The 24,853-nt window shown below is 39.6% G+C and overlaps 1 protein-coding gene across 1 annotated transcript in view; it reads right to left on the reverse strand.

Annotated features, from left to right (window-relative positions):
• Positions 1-24,853, reverse strand: part of Pdlim1 (PDZ and LIM domain 1) — a 44,914-nt gene that overhangs the window by 12,277 nt on the left and 7,784 nt on the right. The window contains exons 2-5 of the mRNA XM_004838554.4: positions 19,116-19,267; positions 17,072-17,156; positions 12,581-12,780; positions 1,622-1,773 (exon numbers count right to left, since the gene is read on the reverse strand). Of these exons, the coding sequence (XP_004838611.1) occupies positions 1,622-1,773; positions 12,581-12,780; positions 17,072-17,156; positions 19,116-19,267 (589 nt within the window). The remainder of the gene's footprint in view (positions 1-1,621; positions 1,774-12,580; positions 12,781-17,071; positions 17,157-19,115; positions 19,268-24,853) is intronic.

A 24,853-nucleotide genomic window follows, 5' to 3' on the forward strand; every position in this document is an offset into this window, starting at 1 on the left:
GATTTTCTTTGGAACAAGACTACATCTAGATTAGGGGATAATAAAATTATTCCCGGACTCTTGTGCAACCAGGTGTGGCCATGTGACTCAATTGCCTAATCAATAAAACATAAACGGAATAGTGTGGGACTTCTGAGAAGGAAAAAGCTGGCTCATCTGAAAAAGGACTCCCAAGTTAGCTCTGTGCCTTCGTTCCTCCCTGGTGCCTGGAAGTGGACAGGATGGCTAGTTTATCAGTTGCAACTGAAGACTGCATGGTAACCTCAGCATGAAAGCCATGGGTTGGTTGTGAGGGTGCAGGATGGAAGGAGTCCAGATCCTGATGAGCATGGAACTGGCAACTCCCTGCTCAGATCCTACTCTGTGAACCCAGATGAGCTCTGTTGCATCTATATCCCAGTTTGAACAGGATAACTGACTGCCTCACTTATGTGAAAAGGTTCCCACTCATTCACTTAGTAAAATAAGCTGTTGCTTCTTTCACATTTTGATAAACCCATCATCCTCAAAGGTTGGACCCCCAGTTGTTTGGCAGTCAGGCATAATACTGAACTTAATACAAAACTTGGCTTTTTTTCCCCAACTACACAGGTACCCCAAGCAAAGGGGGGAACTGCTGGTTGAACAGTATCTTTTAGCATAAAAGAAATACTGTTTTTCTAATTTCCTGTGAGGATAAATTGCCACTCTTTCAAAAGAACACACAGCATGGGGGAGGAAGCCCTGATGTTGGGTATGCTCAGCTTTGGAAAGACTCTTCATAAGTTTTGTCTCCAGCAGGGTTGTTGAGAACAAGTGGCCTCATAGGGCACTAAGCTCTGACCCTAGCTGACTGCCCAGAGCCAGCTGCAGAATGGCTGAGGCCCATCTCCCTACCAGAATCACCAGCTGTCCCTCCCAAGAGCACCAATTCTATGTTCAAGAGTGGATACTCTGGAAAGAAGACAGAGTCAGAGCTCACCCATGAATAAGCTAATGTGACCTGGGAGTGTCCTGATTAAGTTTCAAATATAATTAATTATGAAATATCTACTCTGTGCCAGTCATGGTATTTTGCATAATTAATGACACTGATCCTAGAATGGCTGAGGAACTAGTCTAAGGACAGGATGAGGACAGAGACATACTGGGGTTCTTAGGCCCTCAAGAGGTCATCTACCCTGGAGTGAGAACAAACCTACAATCAAGGGAAAGCAGGCACCTGCCTTCACCAGCTTGCTGTTATATGGTGTATGGGGCTTCTTAAAATAAAGACTGGATCTAAAGCTGCAGTAAAGGGGGGGCTCATACTCTCTTCCACCCCATTAGCAGTTTTTAGCATTTTAAAAGTCTGTAGAAGGGCTGTTGGTATAACTCAGTGGTAGAGCACTTATCTAGCATGCATGAGAGCCTGGGTTTAATCCCTAGCACCAGGAGGGAAAAAATACTGTGCCACATGCCTGCAGTGCGAGCCTGGGCAACTGAGTGAGACCCTGTCTCAAGAAAAATAAAAACTCAAGCCTTTCAATGCATGCTGTGCTCTTTCTACCTCCTCCGTCTGTATTCACCTTTGCTTAAGCACCAACTAATCCTCACAACTGACCTTCAGCTAGAACCTCTGGCCAAAGGGAGGGCTGATTACCTTTCTCCTCTGACTCCAGGATTTCCTGCAAAACCAGGAATGATGTGGACTGTTTGGGGGGCTCATTTAACTCCTGTTTCTCCTGAAGCATCTTGTAAACTTCAGATTCTTTGTCAATGATGAGGCTGCCTGAATGCTGCGAATGATCTAAGCTGTAAGGAAAAGAATATTTGGAAATTTATTAAGACATGTCAGAAGTTACCAAAAACCACACCCAGAACATCCCTCTAAGCAAAAATACTATGATTCAAAATATGCATAGAAATTATCCATTTCTTTTAATCCAGCTGTAGACCTGCCTATGTTGTAAGTATCCTCATGGTCAGAGCTGGTTGCTGCTTCAATGCAATAAGAGACTGTTTTTGCAAATAGTTTCAGTAATTTAATTACCTTTGGCTTAATCCCATGGAAGGAGAATGCTTTACTTCTTTTTAAATTATATAAACACTGTCAAGAGAAAGTTTGAAAGAAGGAACATCCTGACTAGTAAAAACTCAGCTGAGTTTCCCTATATGGGCCACATGCATCATTTCATGAGCAGAAATCACATTCTTTTTTCCTAAGGATCTCAAATTGTATCCCCTGACTCTATAAGCTCTTCATAATTCTCATAATTCTCGGACCTTCCCATCTACAACACAGAGGAAACAAACCACCTAATTTTCAGGTGTGGTGGTAAGACTGAAATGTGAAAGTGCTCTGCAAAAACTCTAAAGGGTTCAAGCTCAGAGACCAGGCAAGACAACCCTTGCCTCCCACACCTGTCTCCTGTCACTCTGGAAACCCAAGAGCAGGACAAGATAGGTACTGCCCAGCAACAGGAGGCCTGTGCAGCCTTGGTCTCAGGAGGGAGAGTGCAAGGCCTGGAGACCTATAGAATCTATTCTGAATCTGACCCCCTTTCACCACCTCAGCTATGTGCAAGCCTAAGCCATGCCACTGCCTACCAGCATGATCAACCAGCTCAGAACTTGTTCCTCTGCTGCCATTCTCAGCTACAGGACAGTCTTATTTTCAACCAAAGGCAAAGCTATTTTAAACACACAAATCAGACTGTATCATGCTGTGGCGCAGTGTAATTTTATCTGACTTTGAACCAAGTATTTACAGTTTTAATAACAAAATAAAGTTTAATGAAATTCAACTCCTTTGGAGTAAAGACTTATTACAGAAAGGCTAAAGCCCTAAAAGATCCAGCCTAGCTTTTGTCTTAAAACATAGTCCCTGGCTCACCCTCTCTGGTCAGAACAGACTTCTGGCAGTGCCTAGACCATCCCAACCTCAGAGGCTTTGTACCTTCTGCTCCCTCAGCCTAGAATGTCTCCCCACATGTCACCAGAGATCCCAGACTTCACTTGGGTGTACTCAAGGAGGGCTTTCTGACCCCAGCTCATCCCAGTCACTCTCTACCCCCTACTTGTTCTCTCACCATATATTATACTTGTATTTGTTCATTTCAGGATTGTCTTGTCTCCCCTAGAAGATAAGCAAGGACAGTCCAGCCCGCAGTCAGAACTCAGCAGTTAAGTGGCAGCACTGCCAAGTGGATCCAATGCCTGTTCTTCCTTGCTGCTCTCCCTGCTCCTGCAGGTTCACAGGAGTACTCCAGGGCAGCAGCACCCAAGGCTCTTCAGGGATGTGGGTGGCCCACCTCCTGGACCCACATCACCTCCTTCTTCCTACTCTGTAAGTTTTCAGAAGCCTCCATAGAGTCAATATGCCCAGAGGAGTGAAGAACAAATATTAGCTGGACTGTTGATGGTGGAAGTTATCATGCAGGTAGATAGGTTTCTAGATAAACAAGTTGTAATCTCTGAATAATAAAGCTCCATGGTCTCCAGCCCACCAGGCTGCCTCCTAGCTTTAAGAATGTAGGCAGGTGCAAATGAAGTGTACCAATAATATTTATTCACTTATTTCTCACCCAGTCGTTGTGTAATATAGCTCATATTCTATTTTCAAAGAAAATCAAGGTATATATTTTCCCTATGTATTTTTCCCCAAACTTCTTCTCTTTCCCCTTTCTTTCCTTTCTCTGAGACAAACTGTGGGCAGCCTAGCCTGCCTCCTGGGGCACTTTAAGTACTCAGTCCCCAGCTGAAAGCAGAGTCAATCACAGGAATGAAGCCCCAAGTGTTTTCCTTGACTTCAACCATGTTCTGGCAACAGAGATCAAGGCCCCTAAAGAGTGACATCTGCTTTGCTGCTGCCAGAGATGGTCGATATCTAAGCAGAAACATCAAGTCATCACTCGTGGACAGCAGGATCCAGCTGGAGGAAGGGACAGCAGCCATCCCAGCCCATCCTGCCCTTTGTCTCCCTCCCTCCACCTGCTAGGAAAGGTGGGAGACTCTTTGGGCAAGTGGGCAGGTGAGGAAGTATAGGGGCCAGTTTCAGCCTCACCTATTCAGCCTTTTTTTTTTTTTTAGTTAGATGCTTGGAACTTGCAATATTATAAGTGTATTACATTATTTCTTGTGAATCTTTCTTCTGTTACACTTAGAACTATTTTAAAATCAAAATCAGACCATGGAATGTTCTTGGGAAGAATTTTTCCTCTTCTTTAGCGTACGTTTTGTCTGGAAGCCACCAGCAAAACACTAAAAATGAAAGAACCCAAACCACAAGGCCATCACATATTCTTCCAACAAATAGCCTTGGAAAGTATTTTTGTAATTTGAAAAATTACTATTTTCAAATAATGATAATATCTTTATGCTGCTGGATGATTTAATAAAGCACTTTCAATATCTTATTTGAAACATGCCACACCTACTTCACAAGTGATAGCTTAAGACCCAAACTCTAATTCTTAGACACTAAACTATTAAGAAACTAACCTGATAACACAGTATCTTAAAAAAAATCAGGACAAAAATATGCATAAGAAATAAGAGTAAAAGAAATCATAAGCAATGGAAGAAACAATTCCTCATTGATATCATGTTATGGTTTGGACATAACAAAGTGCTTAAGTGTGTCGCCCATGAGTTTATATGGTAGAAGCTTGGTCCTCAGTGTGACGATGTTGGGGATAGGGAGTAGACATCTAAGTGGTGGAACTATCATCATAGTTCTCATGGGACCCCAGTTAAGTCCTATGAGAGTGAGTTATTAGCAAAGAGTGAACCTGACCCTTGCTCTTATGCTACCTGTCCATGTGATTTTTCCTTTCTTGGATCCACTCACCATTGTGATGTGCTCACCAGAGTGGAACCAATGCCAGCACCATGCCTTTGAACCTCCAAAACTGTGAGATAAACAAGTCTTTTCTTTATAAAGTACCTACCTTTGGGTATTTAGTTATAACAGAAAACAATGCAATACCTGTAGTTTCTGATAATGTAATCCATATAACTTGAGTATCCAAGAGAAAAAGGTTTGAGAGTAGAATACCAGAAGTAAATCACATTTTTTTCTGAATCCACTCTTCAGTTTTAGTAATAAAATATAGCAGTTTAATCAAATTCAATTCATTCGGAGTAACTATACAATATGCAAAGTTTCCCAGTTCTTATTTCTTAAGCCACCTTAGAGCTGTTTCCTAAATGTTTAGTATTTCCTCCCTCTATTTTAGGCTCTGACTATGGGGCCAGTTTTACCAGCAATACTCTACACAGGTTGTACCCACTCTGGCAAGATGCCAGACAAAGCCAGGGATGTTGGAATCCCAGTGGTTTTTATGATATAAGAAGAAACTCCCTTTAAGCCCACTCCCCAGAAGAGGCTTCTGGAGCTGAGCATGCTGACCTGACGTGACAAGCAGGCCTGCTCCAGCCAAAGAGCAGTGGGAACAAAAAGTGGATCAGAAGGTCAAGAAGGATCAAAAACAGCAGGCCCACCGCTCTGTTCTGGATCAGCACAGGAACCCAGAGATGAAGGTGTACTCTCCAGAATAATGAAGTGACCAGAGTAGGGACATAAGAGCTTTTGTTTTAAGGGGTGGAAAAAGACATGCCAATGTTAATCAGTAGAAAAGAGTGGCTACATTACTATCTGACCCAGAATACATCTGAACAAATAGTCACTAGAGAAGGGACATATAATAATCCCAAAAAGGCCAACCCAGCAAGAAGCTGTAACAATCTAAAATGTGTCTGTATCAAATGACGGAGCTTAAAAATAGGTGAAGTTAAAACTAACAAACTGAAAGGAGAAATAGACAAATTCTCAATTATAGCTTAAGACTTCAGTAACCCTCATCATAGAACTAAATACAAAATCAACAAGAATACAGAAAAGCAAAATTATCAGAATCTAATTGGCATTTGTAAAACACTCAACCCAACCAAAGCAGAAGATTCAAGTGTGCACAAACGTTAACACCAAGACTATATACATCTTGACCTAGGCCACAAAATAAACCTCAACAAATGTTAAAGAACCAAAACTATACAGAGTATGTTCTGTGACCACAATGGATTCAAACTAGAAAACCAATCACAGAAAGAAAACAGAAAAATCTCAAACACTTAAAATTAGACTTCTAGGGTCAGGGATATAGCTTAGTGGCGCCATGCCTGCCTGGCAAGCGCAAGGTTCTGAGTTCAATTCCTGGTACCGGGAAAAAAAAAAAAAGTAAATGAAATTAGCCTTCTAAGTAACATGTAAGTCAAAAAAGAAGTCTGCAAGAAATCACAAATATACTACACTGAATGAAAACAAAAACACTATATACCAAAACCTGTGGTACATATCTAACCTAGTGTAGAAAAGGAAACTAACAGCATTAACTATATACATTAAAAACAGGTGTGAAAGTCTTAAATCAGTAACCTAAACTCCAACCTTAGAACCAAGAAAAATAACAAAGTAAAACCAAAGCAAGCCAAAGGAAGGAAACAAAGAAAGGAGTACAATTCAATGAGACTCCTGAGCATGGTAACACATTCCTGTAATCCTAGCACTCAGGAGGCTGAGGCAGGAGGATCACCATGAGTTTGAGGCCAGCCTGGGATACATATTAAATTCAAAGACAGCTTGAATTACATGGCAAGACCCTGTCTCGAAGAAAAAAAAATCAGTGAGAATTAAAAGACAATAATGGAGAAAATATATTCTTTGAAAAGATCAATAAAATTGACAACCATCTAGTAAGGTTGACGGAGAGAGGAAAGGCATACTTAACCAGTATCAGGAATGATACAGGAGTATCACAACAAATCCCGCAGAGCATAGAGGATATTATTCCTAATAGGATAATACCATGAACAACTCCACATACCTTAATTTGAAAATTTAGAAGAAAGAACCTAGCCAGGCATGGTGGCACACACCTGTAATCCCAGCTCTCAGGAGGCTGAGGCAGGAGAATCGCCACTAGTTCAAGGCCGGCCTGCACTACACAGTGAGTTTAAGGAAACCCTGAACTATATAGTGAGATCCTGTCTCAAAAATAACCCCCCTCCCCCCAAAAAGGAACAATCTAATTTCTTGGAAAACCAGGTGCTCACCTAATAACTCACTAAGAAATAGATAATTTGAAAACCTATAATCATCAAAGATATTTACTGAAAGGATAATTTTTAAATTCCTCAAGAACAAATCTCTAGGTCTGATCTGACTGGAGAATTCTATATAAACATTTAAAGAACATTCATTCTACAAATGTAGAATGACCTGTATAACAGAAGAGAACATTTTCTATCTTACTTTGTAAAGAATTACACTGACATATGGGCCGGGGATTTAGCTCAGTGGCATCATGCCTGTCTCACAAACATAAGGTCCTGAATTTGATCCCTGGTACAAAAAAAAAGAATTATACTGACATAAAATCAGATAACAGGAAACTACAGATTAGTATACCTCAAAAATAGATGTAAAATGCCCAAATTATTAACAAATAAAATTCAGCAATGTATAAAAAGAATTATATGCCAAAACCAACTTGAGTTTATTTCAGGGATACAAGGCTACCTTAATAGTCATAAATCAGGGCTCGGGATTTAGCTCATTGGCTCCACGACTGTCTGGCAAGCTCAAGGTTTTGAGTTTGATCCCCTGGTACTGGGGGGAAAAAAAAGGTCAAAAATCAGTCACTGCAATCTACCATCTTAACAGGCTAATGAAAAAATAAAAATTTGTTGTATTCCTGGTAAATTATTTCTAGAAACCTTTTGGTAGATTTCTTGTAAATTTCTGTTTTGACAATCTGACATAAGAGAGAAATAGTTGTATGTCTTCCTTTATGAAGATTGCCTTATTATATTGACTATAAACTTACAGCACTATGCTAAATAAGTGACAAAAGTACACATCCTTGACTTGTTCTCTAACTTGGGGGAAAGGGATGGGATACAGTTTTTTGCCCTTAAAGATCTCAAAGATATATCTGTATGACCATGCTTGTAATAGCCAAGAGGAGAAAGCAACCTAAAAACCTATTAGCATATGAGTGAATTTTTTAATGCAAAAAAGAGTAAATGTTATTCAGCCTTTTGAAAGAAGGAAGTTTTGTCACATACTACAAAATGGATCACCCTTGAATACATTAAGCTAAATGAAAAGTGAAATAAGCCAATCACAAAAAGCCAAATACTGCATGATTCTGCACATATTAGGTATCTAATCAAATTCTTAGAAACAAAGTAGAATGATGACTTCTAGGGTTACGGGAGGGAGAGAAGAGCTGTTGTTCATTGGGTACAGAATTTCAGTTTTGCAAGACAAATAAGTTGTAGAGCTCTATTGCACAATGCATATTTAGTTAACACTTAAAAATGGTTAAGACAGTAAATTTTATGTCATGTGGTTTTTACAAGAAAAAAGATAATTTCTTAAAATGGAAGAGAAAGTGAAACAAACTATTGATATATTAAAAAAAAACAAACTAAATAAATCTCCAAAGAATATCGCTATGAGAAAAAAAGCCAAGCCAATTCCAGGTTACACACTTTATGATTCCATTAATATAACATTCTTGAACTAACAAAACTATAAAAACAAAGGGCAGATCAGTGGATTGCAAGGAGGGTAAGAGAGACTGTGGGGTGTGGAGAGAAGTGGGTATGGCTACATGAGAAATCTAGGTGCGGATGGAAATCTTTTTCCTGCATCAAGATTAGTGGATCATCATCAATAGTCTGGTTTTGATGCTACAGTTTTCAAGAGGTTACCAGGAAGAAAAACAGGGTAAACTGGGTAAAAGGCATAAAGGATCTCTTTGTGTTATTTCCTACAATTGTATTTGAATTTATAACGATCTGAGAATAAAAAGGTTAATTAATTTTAAGAAATCTCCCCAAATGACAGAAGTGCTAAATGGAAATGATAATAGAGACTTTAGTACTTGTTTTTGTTTGTTCCTTTTTAGGTGAACTAAAAGAGGTAGGCAGACTCAGAAAACTCCTTCATGTCTCATGTCCAGAGAAATGAGAACCTCACTGACAAAAGCAATTCTGGGAAATCCTATGTATTCCGTTTTACAAAGGAAGCATAGCCTAAATACTCCTATTTTAAGTCTTATGGCCTAGATGTTGATCCTGTGCAGAGGAATAATGAGCACCAGGACAAGAGGGAGGAACACCCAGACACTGGAGACAGGCAAGGTGAGCTAGAGGGACAAGCAAACACCTTGATGCTAGTGGTCTTGTGATGTAGCGCCAAATGACTCAGGGTTAATGTAATCCGTCTGACATCATTTGAATTGAAGAACAATGAATTCCTTTATTTCCAGTACATCTGCTTAAAACTCTGCTTCACAAGTATGTGAGGGAATACCCGAGAATAGTTTGTAAGGGCTAGTATTGGCACTACTGAGTTAGTTATAGGAGCACCATCAATTATTCCAAAAAGGGACCAGCACTCTTTCAGGAAGCTCATTAACCATACTGGAAGACTGATTTTAAGCTACCATGCTGAGAAACAAAGAAGTTTACTACATGTCATCACAAGTCTCCACATTTGTCTACATGGTTCCACCTTTCAGGAGCCCCCAGTATTCAGAAGTACTGGGGACAGAATTTCTCCTGGGCAATGAAATTGGTAGTAATTAGCATTCACTACACAACTGACAGAGGCCAGGCCCTTTACTCAGTGCTTTTCACATACTGCATTGCATTCTCTCAACAACCTGATGGTAAGGTAGTATGAACCCCACCTTAGAGTTGAGATGGGAGTTCCAGAGAGGTTATATGGTTTGCCTAAGGTCCTTCAGCTAGTAGAGGCAGAGCTGGCATTCAAGGACCCTCTATTTATAAAACCTTTAGGAAATATCAGGCAGTATCACATTAATAATGAACCCTAGCTAAACAACTTAATTCAAAGAGGTCAGAGAGAAGATGCTAGCTCTCTACTGAACTGAGTGGTATTTCATTCACTCACCTGGTATACAATGGACCTCAAAAAACGATTGTTAAGGTGAACTGACATAAAGGAAACTGGCTGCTGAGGCCCTCCCCTCAGCTGTATGTGTGGGAAGGAGAAGTGTCAGAAGATCTCCTTGCCAATGCTCTTTGTATTCTGACCTGACTGGGATGCAGTTGTGCAAAAACATATAAAACAGACAACTCCCCCCCCCCCCCACACACACACCAGGATTCAGAAACCCAGGGCAAGCCCCAGGGAATGAGGGATGACTTCAGACACAAAGTATGTAATGAATCAATTCTGGATCCTCAGCAAATTTCAGACTAAACAGTGAGAGTAGGCAGGCATTTGGGACTTGTACTGACTGAGCCAGCAAGGTTACTGGGTGGCTGCTGGGTCGGCAGAATCTTTCTTTGCAGAGAACATACTATGAATAGACCAGCAGGTAGAGACCCCTACACAAGAAGCAAGATTGGCTCAGGTAACTCCTTGGGCTGCTGGTGTTCCCACTGTTTCTAGATACCTCTTCAAAGAACCTGGAATGAAGCAAAAGCTGGGTCCCCTTTTCTGGGAAAATCTGCAAGATTTCTGATAAGGAGTAAGAGGCCACTGCAGCTAAAAAGACTAAGAGGACAGAAGAGGACAGTTTTAGACTGAATCTTTTCAGATTTAAGGAGAGGAGAGCAAGCCGAAGGATGAGAGAAAAAAGACATTACAAAGGAAAAATAGCCAAGGCCACACTAAAAATACTTTGGAGGCACATATTTCTCCAAGCACACAGCAGCTCTTTCAATTAAGGATGTGTCATTTCCTGGGTTATTAAATCCAGACCATGGAACATTCCACTCTGGGACAGTTAAAGAAGGTCATGTTCTCTGCCTCCCCCAGCTCCAAAGCTGTGAAATACAGGGATGGTGGCCTTAGGTGTTTCTTCCACTCCTTCCTGAGCTGCCTGGAAGGTTCCCTTCAGGGTGTGTCTGTGAAAAGCCTTCGGGGAGGTCTGGGTTGACATTTTTTCTCAGGTACTCCAACCGCCCTTGCAGTCACCTTGGAGGGCATCATCTCAAGCAGGTAAATCCCTGCAGGAAGGAGAATTTGGGGAAACGAGGCAGTACTTTGCCTTGGTTACTATGATAAATGTCAATGACTTTCAACATCTTGTAAAGACAAAGTTACACAGCAAAAAAGTGTGCCTTATAAGATTCTAAGATACAAGAAAAACACATTGTCCTCTCAGTGTCAGACACAGGAAACTGCATGGAGTTGTTGCCCATTATCAGTCTCTTTTCTAGGAAGAAATGGCAGACTACTGCACAGTATAGCCAATGTGCCCTTGGGTGGGGTACCTACAACAGCTTTTTCCAATCAATATTCTAGGACTTTTAGGACCTTAACCTGCATTTGAAGCAACTGGTATGCAATTTAAATGCCTTAAGAGTTGGGCAGATTAGTAGTAAAGGTGAACTGAAGAGAATCTGAATGGCAAAATAGGTTTTAGAGTTAATATAAAAATTGATTCAAAGTGAGAATGACCCTCAAGCACAGACAAGCCTGGATAACACCATGTTTTCCAATAAAATTTAAATGTAACTAATGTTTAAAAATCAGAAGATCACAGATATAAAGAGGGAGGCTCCTCACCTTGTGGTTTAATGAAATAAATCAGCAGAAATGGGAATTGTAGACTTGCATGCAGCATATGGCTCGAGCCCAAGAGCAGCACCCCCTATGAATGCACGTATGCACTGTTCAGCTGCCACAGGCCACTGCTATCCCCTGCTTCTTTGGGTATCTGAGTTGGCAACTCCTAACCTAGTCCATCTCCTTTCCACCCAGAGAACTGGTTCCATCTCTAACTCTCTCTCCACATACCCAGCTTCTTTGCCATTGGCTGCTGGTATTTCTGAATGTATGCTCAAAGAGTGTGGGATGGAGTAGATAATGAGTCCCTCTGCTGAGAAGAACCAAAAGACTTTATAAAGACTCAAAGGCAGCTATACCCAAGTAGCTTGCAACAGAAGGAGACAACCGTGCCCAGTCCCAAGCAAAAAGTTTCCTCAGACTTTTCTGCCCTTTTCATCTCAGCCCCATCTCTTCTCTGGTTAAGCCTGCTTCTGCCCCCAGATCAGAACCCATTACTGTGTATAAGCATTTACATCCTCAGGGAATTCTCTTCTTTCTATGATTCTTGGTCCACTCTGGGGGAAAAGCAAACACAGCTTTACAACTGTGCATGGTGAGGTATTTCCCTTTGCTCAGATCAGATAGGGAATACAAACTACACTAGATTTTCTCAAGTGCTCCCCAACTAGGAAGACTGAGGAATTTCTCAGAAAGCAATAGTTTTGTCAAGGAAGCACTATGATCAGTAGAAGATGATGTACTGTAGACCACAGCAGTCAGGACAAAAACAACACTGGTTCTCAGACTGTATGATTTGTAAAACAGTTATATGATTTGTTTGTGGCTGATATGGTGCCAGGCATTTTACATGTTACTTCTTATTTTTACAGCTCTAAAAAGAAAATATTATCCCCTTTTTATATATGAAGAAAATGAACACAGGTTTCTTCCCAGGGATAAACGTAGTCCTGGAGTGAAATGCCTCTTTCAGGACTGGACTAGACAAAAACTCATGGGCTTACTCACGGTCTGCCATTTGCCTCCTCCCCACTGGCTGTAGTCTTTGACTCCACAGCACTATTGAAGCTAGATATGTTTTCAGAAGAGTAGAGGCCTGCTGGGTTGTTGTACTGGTTCTTGATGACTCTGTGGGCAGTGTTGGAGGCAGGCGAGGCAGTAAAGGGCATGGCACTTCGGTTGTGGGCACTTCCTATGTGCAGGACCTCCTGCAGACATGGAACAAAGGAGAAATCAAGAGGGGTATCCAACATACACCCCTCAATGGACACTGCAGGCTGAGAACCAGGGAGACATTCCATAACGGCCCTCGTTCAACACCAAACTTTAACTGAGAAACTTTAGAGTGCCCACTCAGAAAGACAAGTGTCCCTAGATGGGCACCTTTTGCAAGTTCACAATCTTTGAATCGTCTCTGCTTTCTTATTCTCCAGGTAGCCCTGGGCAGAACCCCTTAATGCCTTGGGCTGCCAAGATCCAAATCTCAGGTGAACCACCCTTTCAGGACATATTCCAGAAGGATTACGGAATCAAGAGGAAAGGAACATGCAGTCACTCAAGCCAGTGCAGAGCAAGAGATGACACAAGGTGACAAAAAGTATCCCAGAACTGAGCATGTTCGGCTACTGAGATTAGAGAACTGTGGTGCTGCAGGGGGTGCAGCTGCTGACTAGGCAGAGATGGTCTCAGTTGCCACAGAAGGGGGTGAAGGGGATTAGGATATATTGTTCCTTGTTTGAGAAAGACAAGGCTAATCAGATAGAAGGTTTAGGGATATTTGTTACAGGGGTGGGACCTGTAGAGCTGCAAAAAGGACCTTGAGTTCCAGGTGTTCTCATTTCTTTTTTTCATGTAATTTGAGAACACACCATGCACCCCCACCCTGACCCAAGTCATGTGAATAATTACTACAACCACAACCTCAAAGAGCTTCTGTACAAACACTTTTTAAACCAGTACTCCTTTAAAAAAAAAAAAAAAAAAAAAAACACCTCAGGTTTTCTGATGACTCAGCAAGGTTCTTTGGGCCACAATGTTCTGGATCAACTCACTGCTTTGAGGTAGTGCTTGCCTTGTGCAGCCTGCTGAACTCAAAGTATGTTGTCATTATTTTGTGAGTTCCTGAGAAAATCTTCCTGAACTTGAGTCTCTTTCTTAAATACCCAATCCCAAAACCGCTGCTTCAAAAGAGTCCCTATCCCTATCCCTCTGTTGCTCTTCTTGTTCTCCTTCCCTTCATTAAATCTTCAATATTTTCTTAAAAACCATTACATAGGAAAACTAACAGCTTAACTGATTGTATACCCAATTTTTTAAAAAGACAACATAACAATATTTTTGTAAGGTTCCTTTTTCACTCTTCATACAAAATTCCTCTGCAACAACTCAGAGACAGTGAGATTTTACTCTATAAAGTTACTTGACTTTGTCCACATCAGATAAAAGTGTACACAGATAATCACCAAAAAAAAGGAAATATAACTAGTTAAGAAAAAAAAACCCAGCAGTAACCAAGTTAAATAATTTTATGACAACTATTTAAAGGAATCACATGAAATGATTAAGGATCAGTTACAAAGACAACAGCAGATTTACAGATGGGTGGCTTGGGACTCTGGCCTCCATACACCAGAGTGTTGAGGACAGATATGTCACTGTGTCCAGCATGGCTGCCTTTCTTCCTGTGTTTCTCTCTACTGCAACTCCTGGTAGCAGCATAGGTGATGAGCACCTGAGAAAAACCTTTCTTTTTCTATCCTGGCTCCATTCTTCCCTGCTACTTCCTATTTGGCTATGGGCAAGTCATATATTTTTGAGGTAATTTCTCATCTTTAAAATGAGTAAGATAAAGGCTTCTTCACAAGGACTTGATGTGACAAAGTAATGTACCAAATACAGTGCCTGGCACATGGCAGATGTCCAACCCAGTCTGGTTCTTTTATCCTTCATAGAAACACATTTCCTATTAAAATGGAAGACTGGGGAAAATTCAGGTTGGAAATTCTGATTTTTTACTTTATAAAGAAAGAATCTTTCAAAAAATGTATCTGGTTTATACATAAAAGGAATATCTCTATCCCCACAAGGCAGGCAGATTTAGGACTTGCCTTTTGGAAGGGATGATGTAATTGTTTGGGCTTTGTACTTATCAGTCTCCAAGGAAACTCAATAATGAGGAAATACAAACTAGGTGTGTAACTACACTGACCTCAGATAAGCTGGGGTGTTGGTTGGCTTTACATGAACTAACAGATCTTTTTACTATATATGTACTCTGCTCTCAGTCATTTTTCCTCTAGGATAGCTATAAGTGAAAGATTTTGGAAAAATAAGAGGTGGAGAGTATTTCGTATCCATAAAGAATTATTGGAATCAAGAGAAAAACTCATTAGATTTTAAAGTAATTGAGAATTTTAAAGTATCACATTTTAATTACTTTCAAAATATTAACACAAGTAATCAGATCATATGTTTTAAGATGAAAATTCAAGCAAAATACAAAGAGAAAGTATAACTGAAATGTAAATTATGATTATCTCATTTAAGTGAAAGCTAGGATTTCAGACAGACCAAATGAAAAAACATTATTTCTTATGTGCTATAAAATACACGAAAACAACAAATTAAAATTTAACATTCACAGTTAATTTAATGAAGTGGCTGAGAACTCTTAGGGAAATTGAAATAAACTGTGGCATGTTTTAAATTAGTTTGCACAACAGCCAGTCTGTAGACTATCATTTTATGAACTTTTATTACAGAATATGTTTTATTATGGAATATACTCATGTCATTTTGAAATGACAGATTTAAAGTCACTTTTAGAATTTTTATATATGATTTTCATTAGTGGAAAAAATTTTGTGATTACATTTCTGAAATTTTAATGGAAACTATTTGAGAAAATATGTCTTCACATCCACAAATGAATGAGTTCATTTTCATATAACTTGTTTTATGTAAAAGATAACTAGCTATATGTTATCCCTTTGTTATATCTCCATTCACCATAGAAACTAGTGTCCCAAACTTAGAAAAAAAATTAAATTTCAAATCTTTAACTGGGGTTAAATGTACAACAATCACAACACAGTCTAAAATTTGCCAATGTCATTATCAATTTATTCATTTATCACTAGTAAGTTAATTTATGCATCAGACATATTTTGCAACAAGCAACATATTAGGTGTGAGAAACATTACAAAAATGTTCTAAACATTCTTGCATTTGTTTCCCTTATTGCAAAAAGTACTCTTTCGTTGTAGATAATTTACATTACATAAATAAATAAAATCATCTATAAGCTAACTACTGAGAAATCTATTTACAAATATGCGATCTAAATGTAGAAAATAGTTTATTTAGTTAGCTTACAAATAAGGCAGCTAGGTAGTGGAACAGCCTGAGATAGAGTGGGGTGACCAGCCATATTGATAAAAATTAAGAATAGACAGGGAACTAGGACTTTGGACAAAGAATGAACTTCCTTAGGCAGCAGGGACTGCAGCCCACCCCCTACTAAAAAGAAGGGCAGCCCCTCCCTAAGCTCCTGAATTTGAAAACTAGGATGCAAATTAACCAATTCCTTCTTAGATGAAGAACTGGGTTAAAAGCCTGAGCCCCAACTGCTCATTTTAAAACCACAGGGCTATGCGTGACAGGTGACCACTAACCAACTGAACAATTTCTGTACTCTGTTTATCTATCTATAATTAGCTCTAGATCAGGAGGCCAAGTGGCCACCCCATTCAGGACTCCTAGAAAATCCAGGGACTACTTTCCTTATTTCCCATAAAGACTCTTCTAACCTCCTCCTTTGGTTTGCAACTTCATTCCTCGGCATTTGCAGAAGTATGAACCTGGTATACACAGTATCATCAAGACAGTCTACTATTTCAGGAAATTTTGTTTGGGCAACAAATTGTGCAGCTACTCCCTATCACATCTTTCAATATTAACTGCCACTTAAATTTAGCTATTTTGATGTCTCACTAGAAGTTTCACTGAAACAGAAATTTACACCCTAGGACTCAGGAGGATACAGGGGAAAAAAGCAAGGTTTACTATTGAATTCCCCCTCATTTATTTTCAATGCTGTATGCCTCAGAACCTAAATTTATTTTCATTCCTTGGAGATGATTTGCTTGTATCTTAAATCCTAAACAACCTCAGTTAGCTCCTTGATTTTACTTTGATCCTGCCAATCCTACTTGCAGGAAGGCATCCACCCTGGAAGGTTTTCACCTGCTTCCCTTATCATCTTCCTACCCCAGCTCAGGTTGCTCTGGGGTTTTCCAGCTCTCCTTTCCTGCAATTCCCTTTTAGGAAGAACTGAAAAACAGCCACATTCCAGTAGTGACACTGAAGGGCTCTCCCCGCCTAAGGTCTCATTCCCAGGCCTCCAGGGAATGAAAAATGGGAATACTGTACACTGATAAGTATCAAAAGTGAGAAAGTTGCTGGTAGTGAGAGGAGTGCAATGAAGAGCAAGTACTTACCTGAGGTTCAGAGGCTAAATTCATCTTGTATGGATGACGTTTCCCCTCCTCAGTCACTAGAGGAGACCAGATTTTATGTTCAGATCTGCAACAGATGAACAAAGACATTGTTTCTTTTTTTTGAGGACAAGCAGAGCTGAGGATTGAATCCAGGGCCTGGAGCATGCTCAGCAAGCACTTTAATAATCACTTAGCTACATCCCCAGCCTAAAGCACTTATTTATTTTATGCTAAATTAATAATATAAATAACCCTACATACCAATGGGTACCACACTTTCAGAATCAACTACAGACAGGCAATATTTGAAAAAAAGTTGTATTAGTGCTAAACATGTCTAAACTTTCCTTCTCATTGGTCCATATACAATACAGAATAATGACTGTATTATTTATATAATTTGGGTACTATAAGTAATCTAGGGTGATACACCAGGGATGTACAAAGGTTATGTACAAATACTATGCCATTTTGTATAAGATACTTGAATAGCCACAGATTTTGGTATCTGTGGAGTCCTAGAAACAACCTCCCATGGATACTGAGGGATGCCCGTATACACGAAAAACAGATTAGAAAATGTTCCCCTTCCATGAACTTTTACCCTTTGAACTCCATCAGTTTTACCCTTCAATGCAACCACTGTGATCTTTCGAAAGCCTCAATCTGGAGGCATCCATCCATGTCTGATGATTTCCCACAAACAGCCCTAAGGTGGCTACCCAAACTGCCTCAGCTCTTTCTACATAGCCTCAGCTGCTTTCAGTACACTTTAAGTATTCGATACCAACCACAGGCTCCAGCACGTTCCTATGCATACCTCATGCAGCCCCAGCTCCGCTTAGAATGGAATGAGCTTCTCCTACAGGCACAAGGTTCCAGGACCAGACCAGATAATCAACTTATTCATGAAGTTTGTCTGGCCCAAATGAAAGCAATGCCTTCTTTTTTGAGCTTGAAAAGGATTTTCTTCCAATTACACAGCATTAACTTTAATCTCAGTATTCATTAATGTAGAGTTGCCAGGAGAAAATATTTATAATAATCTTTGTTTTTGTCAGAGGCCCAGCACACTGTCAGGCACAGAATGTATCTATTCAATTTGTTAGTAAATGAATAGAAAATCAATTAATCAACTAGTTAGTAAATGCATGAATGGATTCAACTAGAACTTAAAGGAATGGATTTGTACTGAGACACAAATGCAGCTGAGAATGAGGAGTAAATGTGCTTTTGAGAAGGTCTTAATAAATGATGCCGACATGCGGGAGGGCTCTGAAGTATACAAAATATTTTGACATAATGTCTCACTCTTGGTCCTCTTGTCAACTCTGCGGCACAGAGCAGAAGAAAGCAACACATATACTTTACAGAACCAAATGAAGAGCTATGGAAGCCAAGGTTATGAGACATTGAAGGACAGGTTCACAGATCAGAAGGAAGAACCTGAATTTGATCCAACAGGAAACAGGAAGCCACTGAAGGCTGAATCAAATCACTCCTAAAATCTTGCTTTTGTAAAGCCCCTACCAAGAGAAAATGAAAGAATGGAAATTCTACCCTAATTACAACTCCTAAGGTACTCTCCTTGTTTGTCCTTTCAACCACAGCTCTCCTTCTTTGTAGCATAGTAAAAGTACTCAGCATTTTGTCTAAAATGTTGAAGTTGTTCTCTGATACTGTAATCTCCTGGCACAATACTTGCTCTGTGCACTATGGCAAGAGCAGCATCCTAAATTGATTCTTAATGGTTCCTAGGAAAAAATTTTCATTTTAATATACCTAACAATATTTAATTGATTTTTACTTACTCAGAATTTTGGTTAGTTGTGCTGAATCAAGTGAAAATGTAGGTATCTTAAAGAAGTGCACACTAAGAAAATGATAGAGGAAAATGTGCAACCTAAATTCCAAGTCTGCACAACTTTTGGCATGCTTTCACCACACACCGCATGGAGTTAGGGGGTGTAAGGAGCTCTGAGATGGAAAGGGAATCCCTGTCCACAAATCAGTCAAACGTAAATGAATGTGTCTACAACCTCACCTGGTTACTGTGAGAGTCATGTTATCTGTACAGCCTTTGATTTTGTTCTGAGCTTCCAAGTGCGTCATATTGCTGGTATTTTCCCCATCAATGGCTGTGATTATATCTCCAATACATAAATTAGCTATGGCAGCTTTGCTTCCAGGAGTGACCTGGTAACAACGGGAAAAGCAGGCTAGTTACTATTTGTTTCAAGGAAACCACTAAATGACCATAAGGTTAACTATTCATTGATTTGGAGCAAAGTATTTAAAAAGAAAAGAGTGCTGAAGTCAAGACACTGAATAATAATAATACTTTATATCTATGTTATCGTTTACAAAGAGTCCTCTTCTATACATGATCTCATTGGATCCTTATAAAAACCTTGTGAGAAAGGAAAAATATCAGGCCCCATTTTGAAGACCAGGAAATTGTGGCTTAGAAAGTTCTAAGACCTACCCAGCATCACCCAACTAGTATATTACTATCTTATTAGTCATTCAACTAGTCCATCACAGACATAAACCCTGCACCAGACCCAATGTTCTTCCCATTGAACTTTGTTACTTCCTTAAAATCAGTCACCAATTACATTTTTAAACACACATACACTTTCAGAGAACATTATGTAAAGTAAATCCTATTTCTATAAAAATTTTAATATAAAAAACTGGAACGCTCCAGATCAAATTGCTCACAGAATTCATAAACTTCTCTAATGATTTAACAATGAGTTTGAATTACTTTTGCAATTTAAAAAACAAAGAATATTTTAAAATATGGTACATTTAAAATATGGGTTTACACTGACTCATTTCTTCCCACTCAAGAAGTTGGCTATGATTGACATCCTTCTCCTAAGTAGGTGGTTTTCTGCAAGCTGATGCTCCTAGACCAATGATTCTGAATTTATAGACCACTGACACTTGAGAGAAGCCAGTCAATTACTGCAGCAAGTACACAAATCCATCTGCTTACTGAACATTACATGTGGACTGAAAAAATAGCATGTTATTTCATGCATATGTACAACTATTTTTCAAATGAATTCAGATGTAGTTTTCAGGAAAAAAGTACAAACTTATTTTGAAGTAGTACTAACCTCAGAGCAAATGTCTGCTGTTGTGTATTTTCTAAAGAAAGTTATACTAAAAATGTTACTATTATCCTCCCAGGGTCAACCCACAACTTTCTGACATCAAAAAACTTCCCTCACTGGGAATCCAAGTCCCCAGAAGCAGTGTGGTACTAATACCTCCAGGATCTCAGCACCCACAGGGCTGTGGTTTCTCCCTGGAATAGCCCTGTTGGCTCCTGGGAACCTATAGAGAAAGAGGTAGTGAACACCTGTTACCTTCACAGGCTGAACCACAGACAGGAGGTCCTTCAAGGCACCAATGCAGAACACAAGCCTCCATATCTGATGTAGTTTTCAGCATTCAGTTTCCAGTCAGCCCACACCAAACTAAAAATGCTAACCCCTGCGGAAGAGTTGGGTATGTGCGACTGTATTCATAGTTCAGTTCCTCATCCCCTCATCAGCACCCTGACCCCACAAAATGAGAAGAGTTGATTCTCAAGCTCCCTTCTGCTGGAACACGCCATGACTTTATCAGGCAAAACTCTCCTGGAATGTGGCAGGATGTGGAAACTAAGACAGAAATCTTGACCTTTCAACCTTTCTCTCTGTCTTTCCCATCATCTGTTTACCAGAGATCTGGCATTGAAAATGAAAGCCCCCAATTCAAGGTTCAGAACTTCTTCCCAGGCAGCCAGTGAGGTGAGACATAGGCAAGTGCAGGCTCTTTTTTCCAGTTAACATTGGGAAATTTGCTTCTGAGTCATTCAGGGCAGGCAGTAAAAATAAAGTGCTCCCATTTTGCTGACCTATCCTCCTGAGAAGGCTGACTTGGTGTGGCTTCTGCCTTTTCTAAAGGACAACACAGATTCATTTTCCAAATGCCCCTACCTACGCATCTCTTTATTTAGGATAGGCAAAGGTTCTAGACTGTCAAACCCCATCTGAGTCAGGAAGGATGATGCCCAGCCAAATTCATTTACTGAGACAAATCTAGTAGTGTTAAAGAGCAGTTGCCTTAGGATAAAATCTGTAATCTTCTGCAAGGCCCTAGACAGGGCTTTCCTCCTTACCTCCATTAGGCCACATTCCCACTGAGCTCTAGCTACAGGGTCCTCACCAAGTTCTTCTCCACTTTAGGAACTTAGCTGATTAACCTCCAATCGTGAAGATATCTCCATCATCCTATTAATACACTGTTCTTCCTCATGGCACTGGTCACATTCTTTTGGTAAATCTATGTCACCTTGTCTACTATAAGGGTAAAGTGTGTGAGGGCAGGTTTGTGTGTCAAAGTCTCCTCGGTTCTCAATAAATATTTATCTAGGGGTGGGGATTTAGCTCAGTGGTTTCACTGCCTGCTGCACAAGCGCAAGGACCCGAGTTCAATCCCCGGTACCAAAAAAACCCCCAAAACAATAAATATGTCTAATGAATGACTAAGTCTAAAATATCAATCAATAAATAAACAAAATATCTAGTGTTGTTAAACATGTAGTCACACTATTTCATTTTGTCCTTTAAAATGAATATTTCAAAATAATCAAAAATATTTTCATTTCAAAATCAAATGATTAACTCCCTTAACATCATTATCAGAGAACATATCCACTCACAAAACTAAAATAATGAGACTAGGCAGGAGGGAAGGGATAGTTCAAAAGTTAAAATGTAAGTTTCTTTTTTACTTTCTTATATTCAATTATTGCTCATACTGGACTTTCCAGCATTTTGTACAAACTATTTCATAGGAGTGGCATTTTTGCTCAGAACATTCCTTCTCAACAGGCCCTGGACAAGCTAGAACCAGTCTGACAAGCCCAAAGCCTGAGTAATCAAGACCTAGCCATCCTATCCATTAGTCTGATTCTTTCTCTCTCTCTTTCTCTTTCTTTCTTTCTTTCTTTCTCTCTCTTTCTTTCTTTCTTCCTTCCTTTCCTTCCTTTCTCTTTCTCTTTCTTTCTTTCTTCCTTCCTTTCCTTCCTTTCTCTTTCTCTCTTTCTCTCTTCTTTCTTTCTTTTCGTTCCTTCCTTCCTCTCTTTCTATTTTTAACTCAAATTAATAGGAAGCCAAAGGAAATCTTGGAAAGTTACATAACAATATCATCAAATGGCACGCACATGTAATTACTCATAATCAGATTAAATTTGCATGCTTTTATGAGCCAACTTTTTGGGGAAAAATGTATTCAAACAAATTACAGAATTTGCTTTTACAAAGCTTTTTCATATACAATCCCCTATTTGAGGTACAACAATGATGAGTTCACTAGAAATAGATAACTTTACAAGTAAGGAAACAAAGACAAAGAAGCTGTGATTGGTTCAGGTTCACAGATAAAAGCTTGCACCTAAATTTGAAACTACATCTCATTTCAAATTCCATTATTTTCTGCTTTAGCAAAATGCCACAACAGACTCTGAACCCAAGAGTCAGAGCCAAAGAAAAATCCAGTGGCCTTCTCTCTACACAGGCAGCCGGAATGTCCCAACCCATTGCTGATTGGGTGTCTTCCTGGCATAGACAACAGCTCCACTGCTCTGAACTGTACAGTGCCCAGGTCCCACCTTTTATAAAATCTGCAAATCACAACCTGGAACTGAAGTGGGCCAAAGGAGAGAAGGCTTGTGCCTCAGTATTAAAGGGTTCCTACCTGGAAGGGAGGCCAAAAACATATACTGGTGGAAAGATAGGCTCTTTAATAAATGGTGCTGGTTAAATTGGATATCCACATGCAAAAGATTGAGTCTGGACCCATATCTCTCACCATGTATTAAACTAAAATCAAAATGGATCAAAGATCTAAATATTAAAATAGAAACAACTACTGGAAGACAAAACAGGCAAAACTCTTGAAGACATAAACACAGGCAAAGACTTTCTTTCCCTTGAAATGAAGCAGAATTTAGGTTCTACTTTTAATTTAAATTATCTATCTATGTTGACTTATTGGTAAATTTCACATAAACCCTTAAATTCTGTGCTTCTTATGAAGTCAGAAAAGCTGGCAATTCTGGTCTTAAATTCCCAAATGACAACAGCCAGCACTAACTCTTGATGAGGCACACTATCTCCACTTAGTTACAAGCCCCATCCCACTCGTGCTGCCCTCAACACTGAAACCAGTTGCCATTTATCATCATTCTTGCAGCTACTAATTTTCTTACTACCTAACCTAGTCAAAATTCATTTATAGCTAGGCATGTAGTCCCTGTAATCCAAGCACTCAGGAGGCTAAGGCACAAGGATTACTGTGAGTCTTAGGCCAGCCTGGGCTACATGCTGAGTTCAAGGCTAGTCTGAACTACATAGTAAGTAAGACTGTCTCAAAAAACCAAAACAACAACAACCAAAAACTCATTTATATCTTCTCCCAGGCCCTACACACAATTGAATTTGTATGGCTGCTGGCTCAGTTAAAAAGTTTCATAAAGCACAATTACATATATAAACACTTTATGACAGGCTAGGAATATTGTTCAGGGGTTGAGTACATGTCCTGGGTTCAATTCCAGGATAAGAAATTCTACGGAAAGAAAAGAAATGAAGCATTTTATGGGTAGAATTACCAGAAACCACGGTGTACCCAAAACAGTAACCTATTTCTCCAGCTTAACTATGAAAAACACCTCATTTTGTTCTCAAAACTATTCCAGCCTGGATGATAAACTGTACGTTGTCCTGATGATACAGAGATGGGGATGACAACCAAATATTTGTCAAATGGTTTAAGCAATTCTAATGCAGAACAAAAAAAGTCCTGTGACTTACTTGTACACAGGTTAACAAGTCAACCTTGCCCCCTCGCATCTGAACCTTGAGCCAAAAATCAACACAGCCCACCAATAACTTGGGGAAAACTCATATTTCCAAGGACAAGGTAACTGTTTCCAAACAAGTTAGTCATCAGACCCCCAGAATGGGAGGGTTATAATTAGAGATACAGCTTCACCCCCACCTCAGATCTACTAAAGAGGATCTACCCAGAGGAACCCTTTTATTTTATTTTTTGAGCTAGACATTAAGACCCAGGACCTCACTACTCATGCTATTCACACACTCTAATACTAAGCTATAACCCCCAGCCCTTAATCTATATATTTTTAAATTCCCAGAACAGTGTAATGCTCATCAACTTTGAAAAAATTAAGGGAGATGTAGACTACCCTTTCCCTCCTAGGCTGTCTCCCTGAATGAAGGTACCAGGTAGACAAAAAATACCTCAACATTAAAATCTTTGCTCCTCCAGAAAGTACTTCATGTCAGTACATGGAAGGCATATGAAAGAAATGTTTATGTCTCTTTTACCAAATCAGGCTATAAATAAAGAAATAAATCCACTACATTGTTGGTCAGCCTACCTGAAGGTGCTATGCAAATGGAGCACTAATTTCAATCCGGATGTCTAAAATAACTCAACATGGCTCCCATTTTGCCTTGGCCAGAAAAGGCATACCTAAATACAGTGTGCAGTTCCAGAAAACAAGTTCCTAGCACACTTCTCTTTCTTCTTGGATGTTCCAATTTTTTGTTAAATCATGTGTGTTCTTGTACTTTAAACTTTATAAATATGTGTTGTGGTGTTATAAATCACCTTAAATCCATCCTGCAAGCAGCTGAGAAAGACAGCATAAATAATGACAGTTACAATTCAGTATTAGACAAAACACACTCAGGA

This window comes from Heterocephalus glaber, unplaced genomic scaffold (genome assembly GCF_053883595.1).
Source record: "Heterocephalus glaber isolate CG9 unplaced genomic scaffold, H.glaber_assembly_v1.0 deba00001497, whole genome shotgun sequence".
NCBI lineage: Eukaryota > Metazoa > Chordata > Mammalia > Rodentia > Bathyergidae > Heterocephalus > Heterocephalus glaber.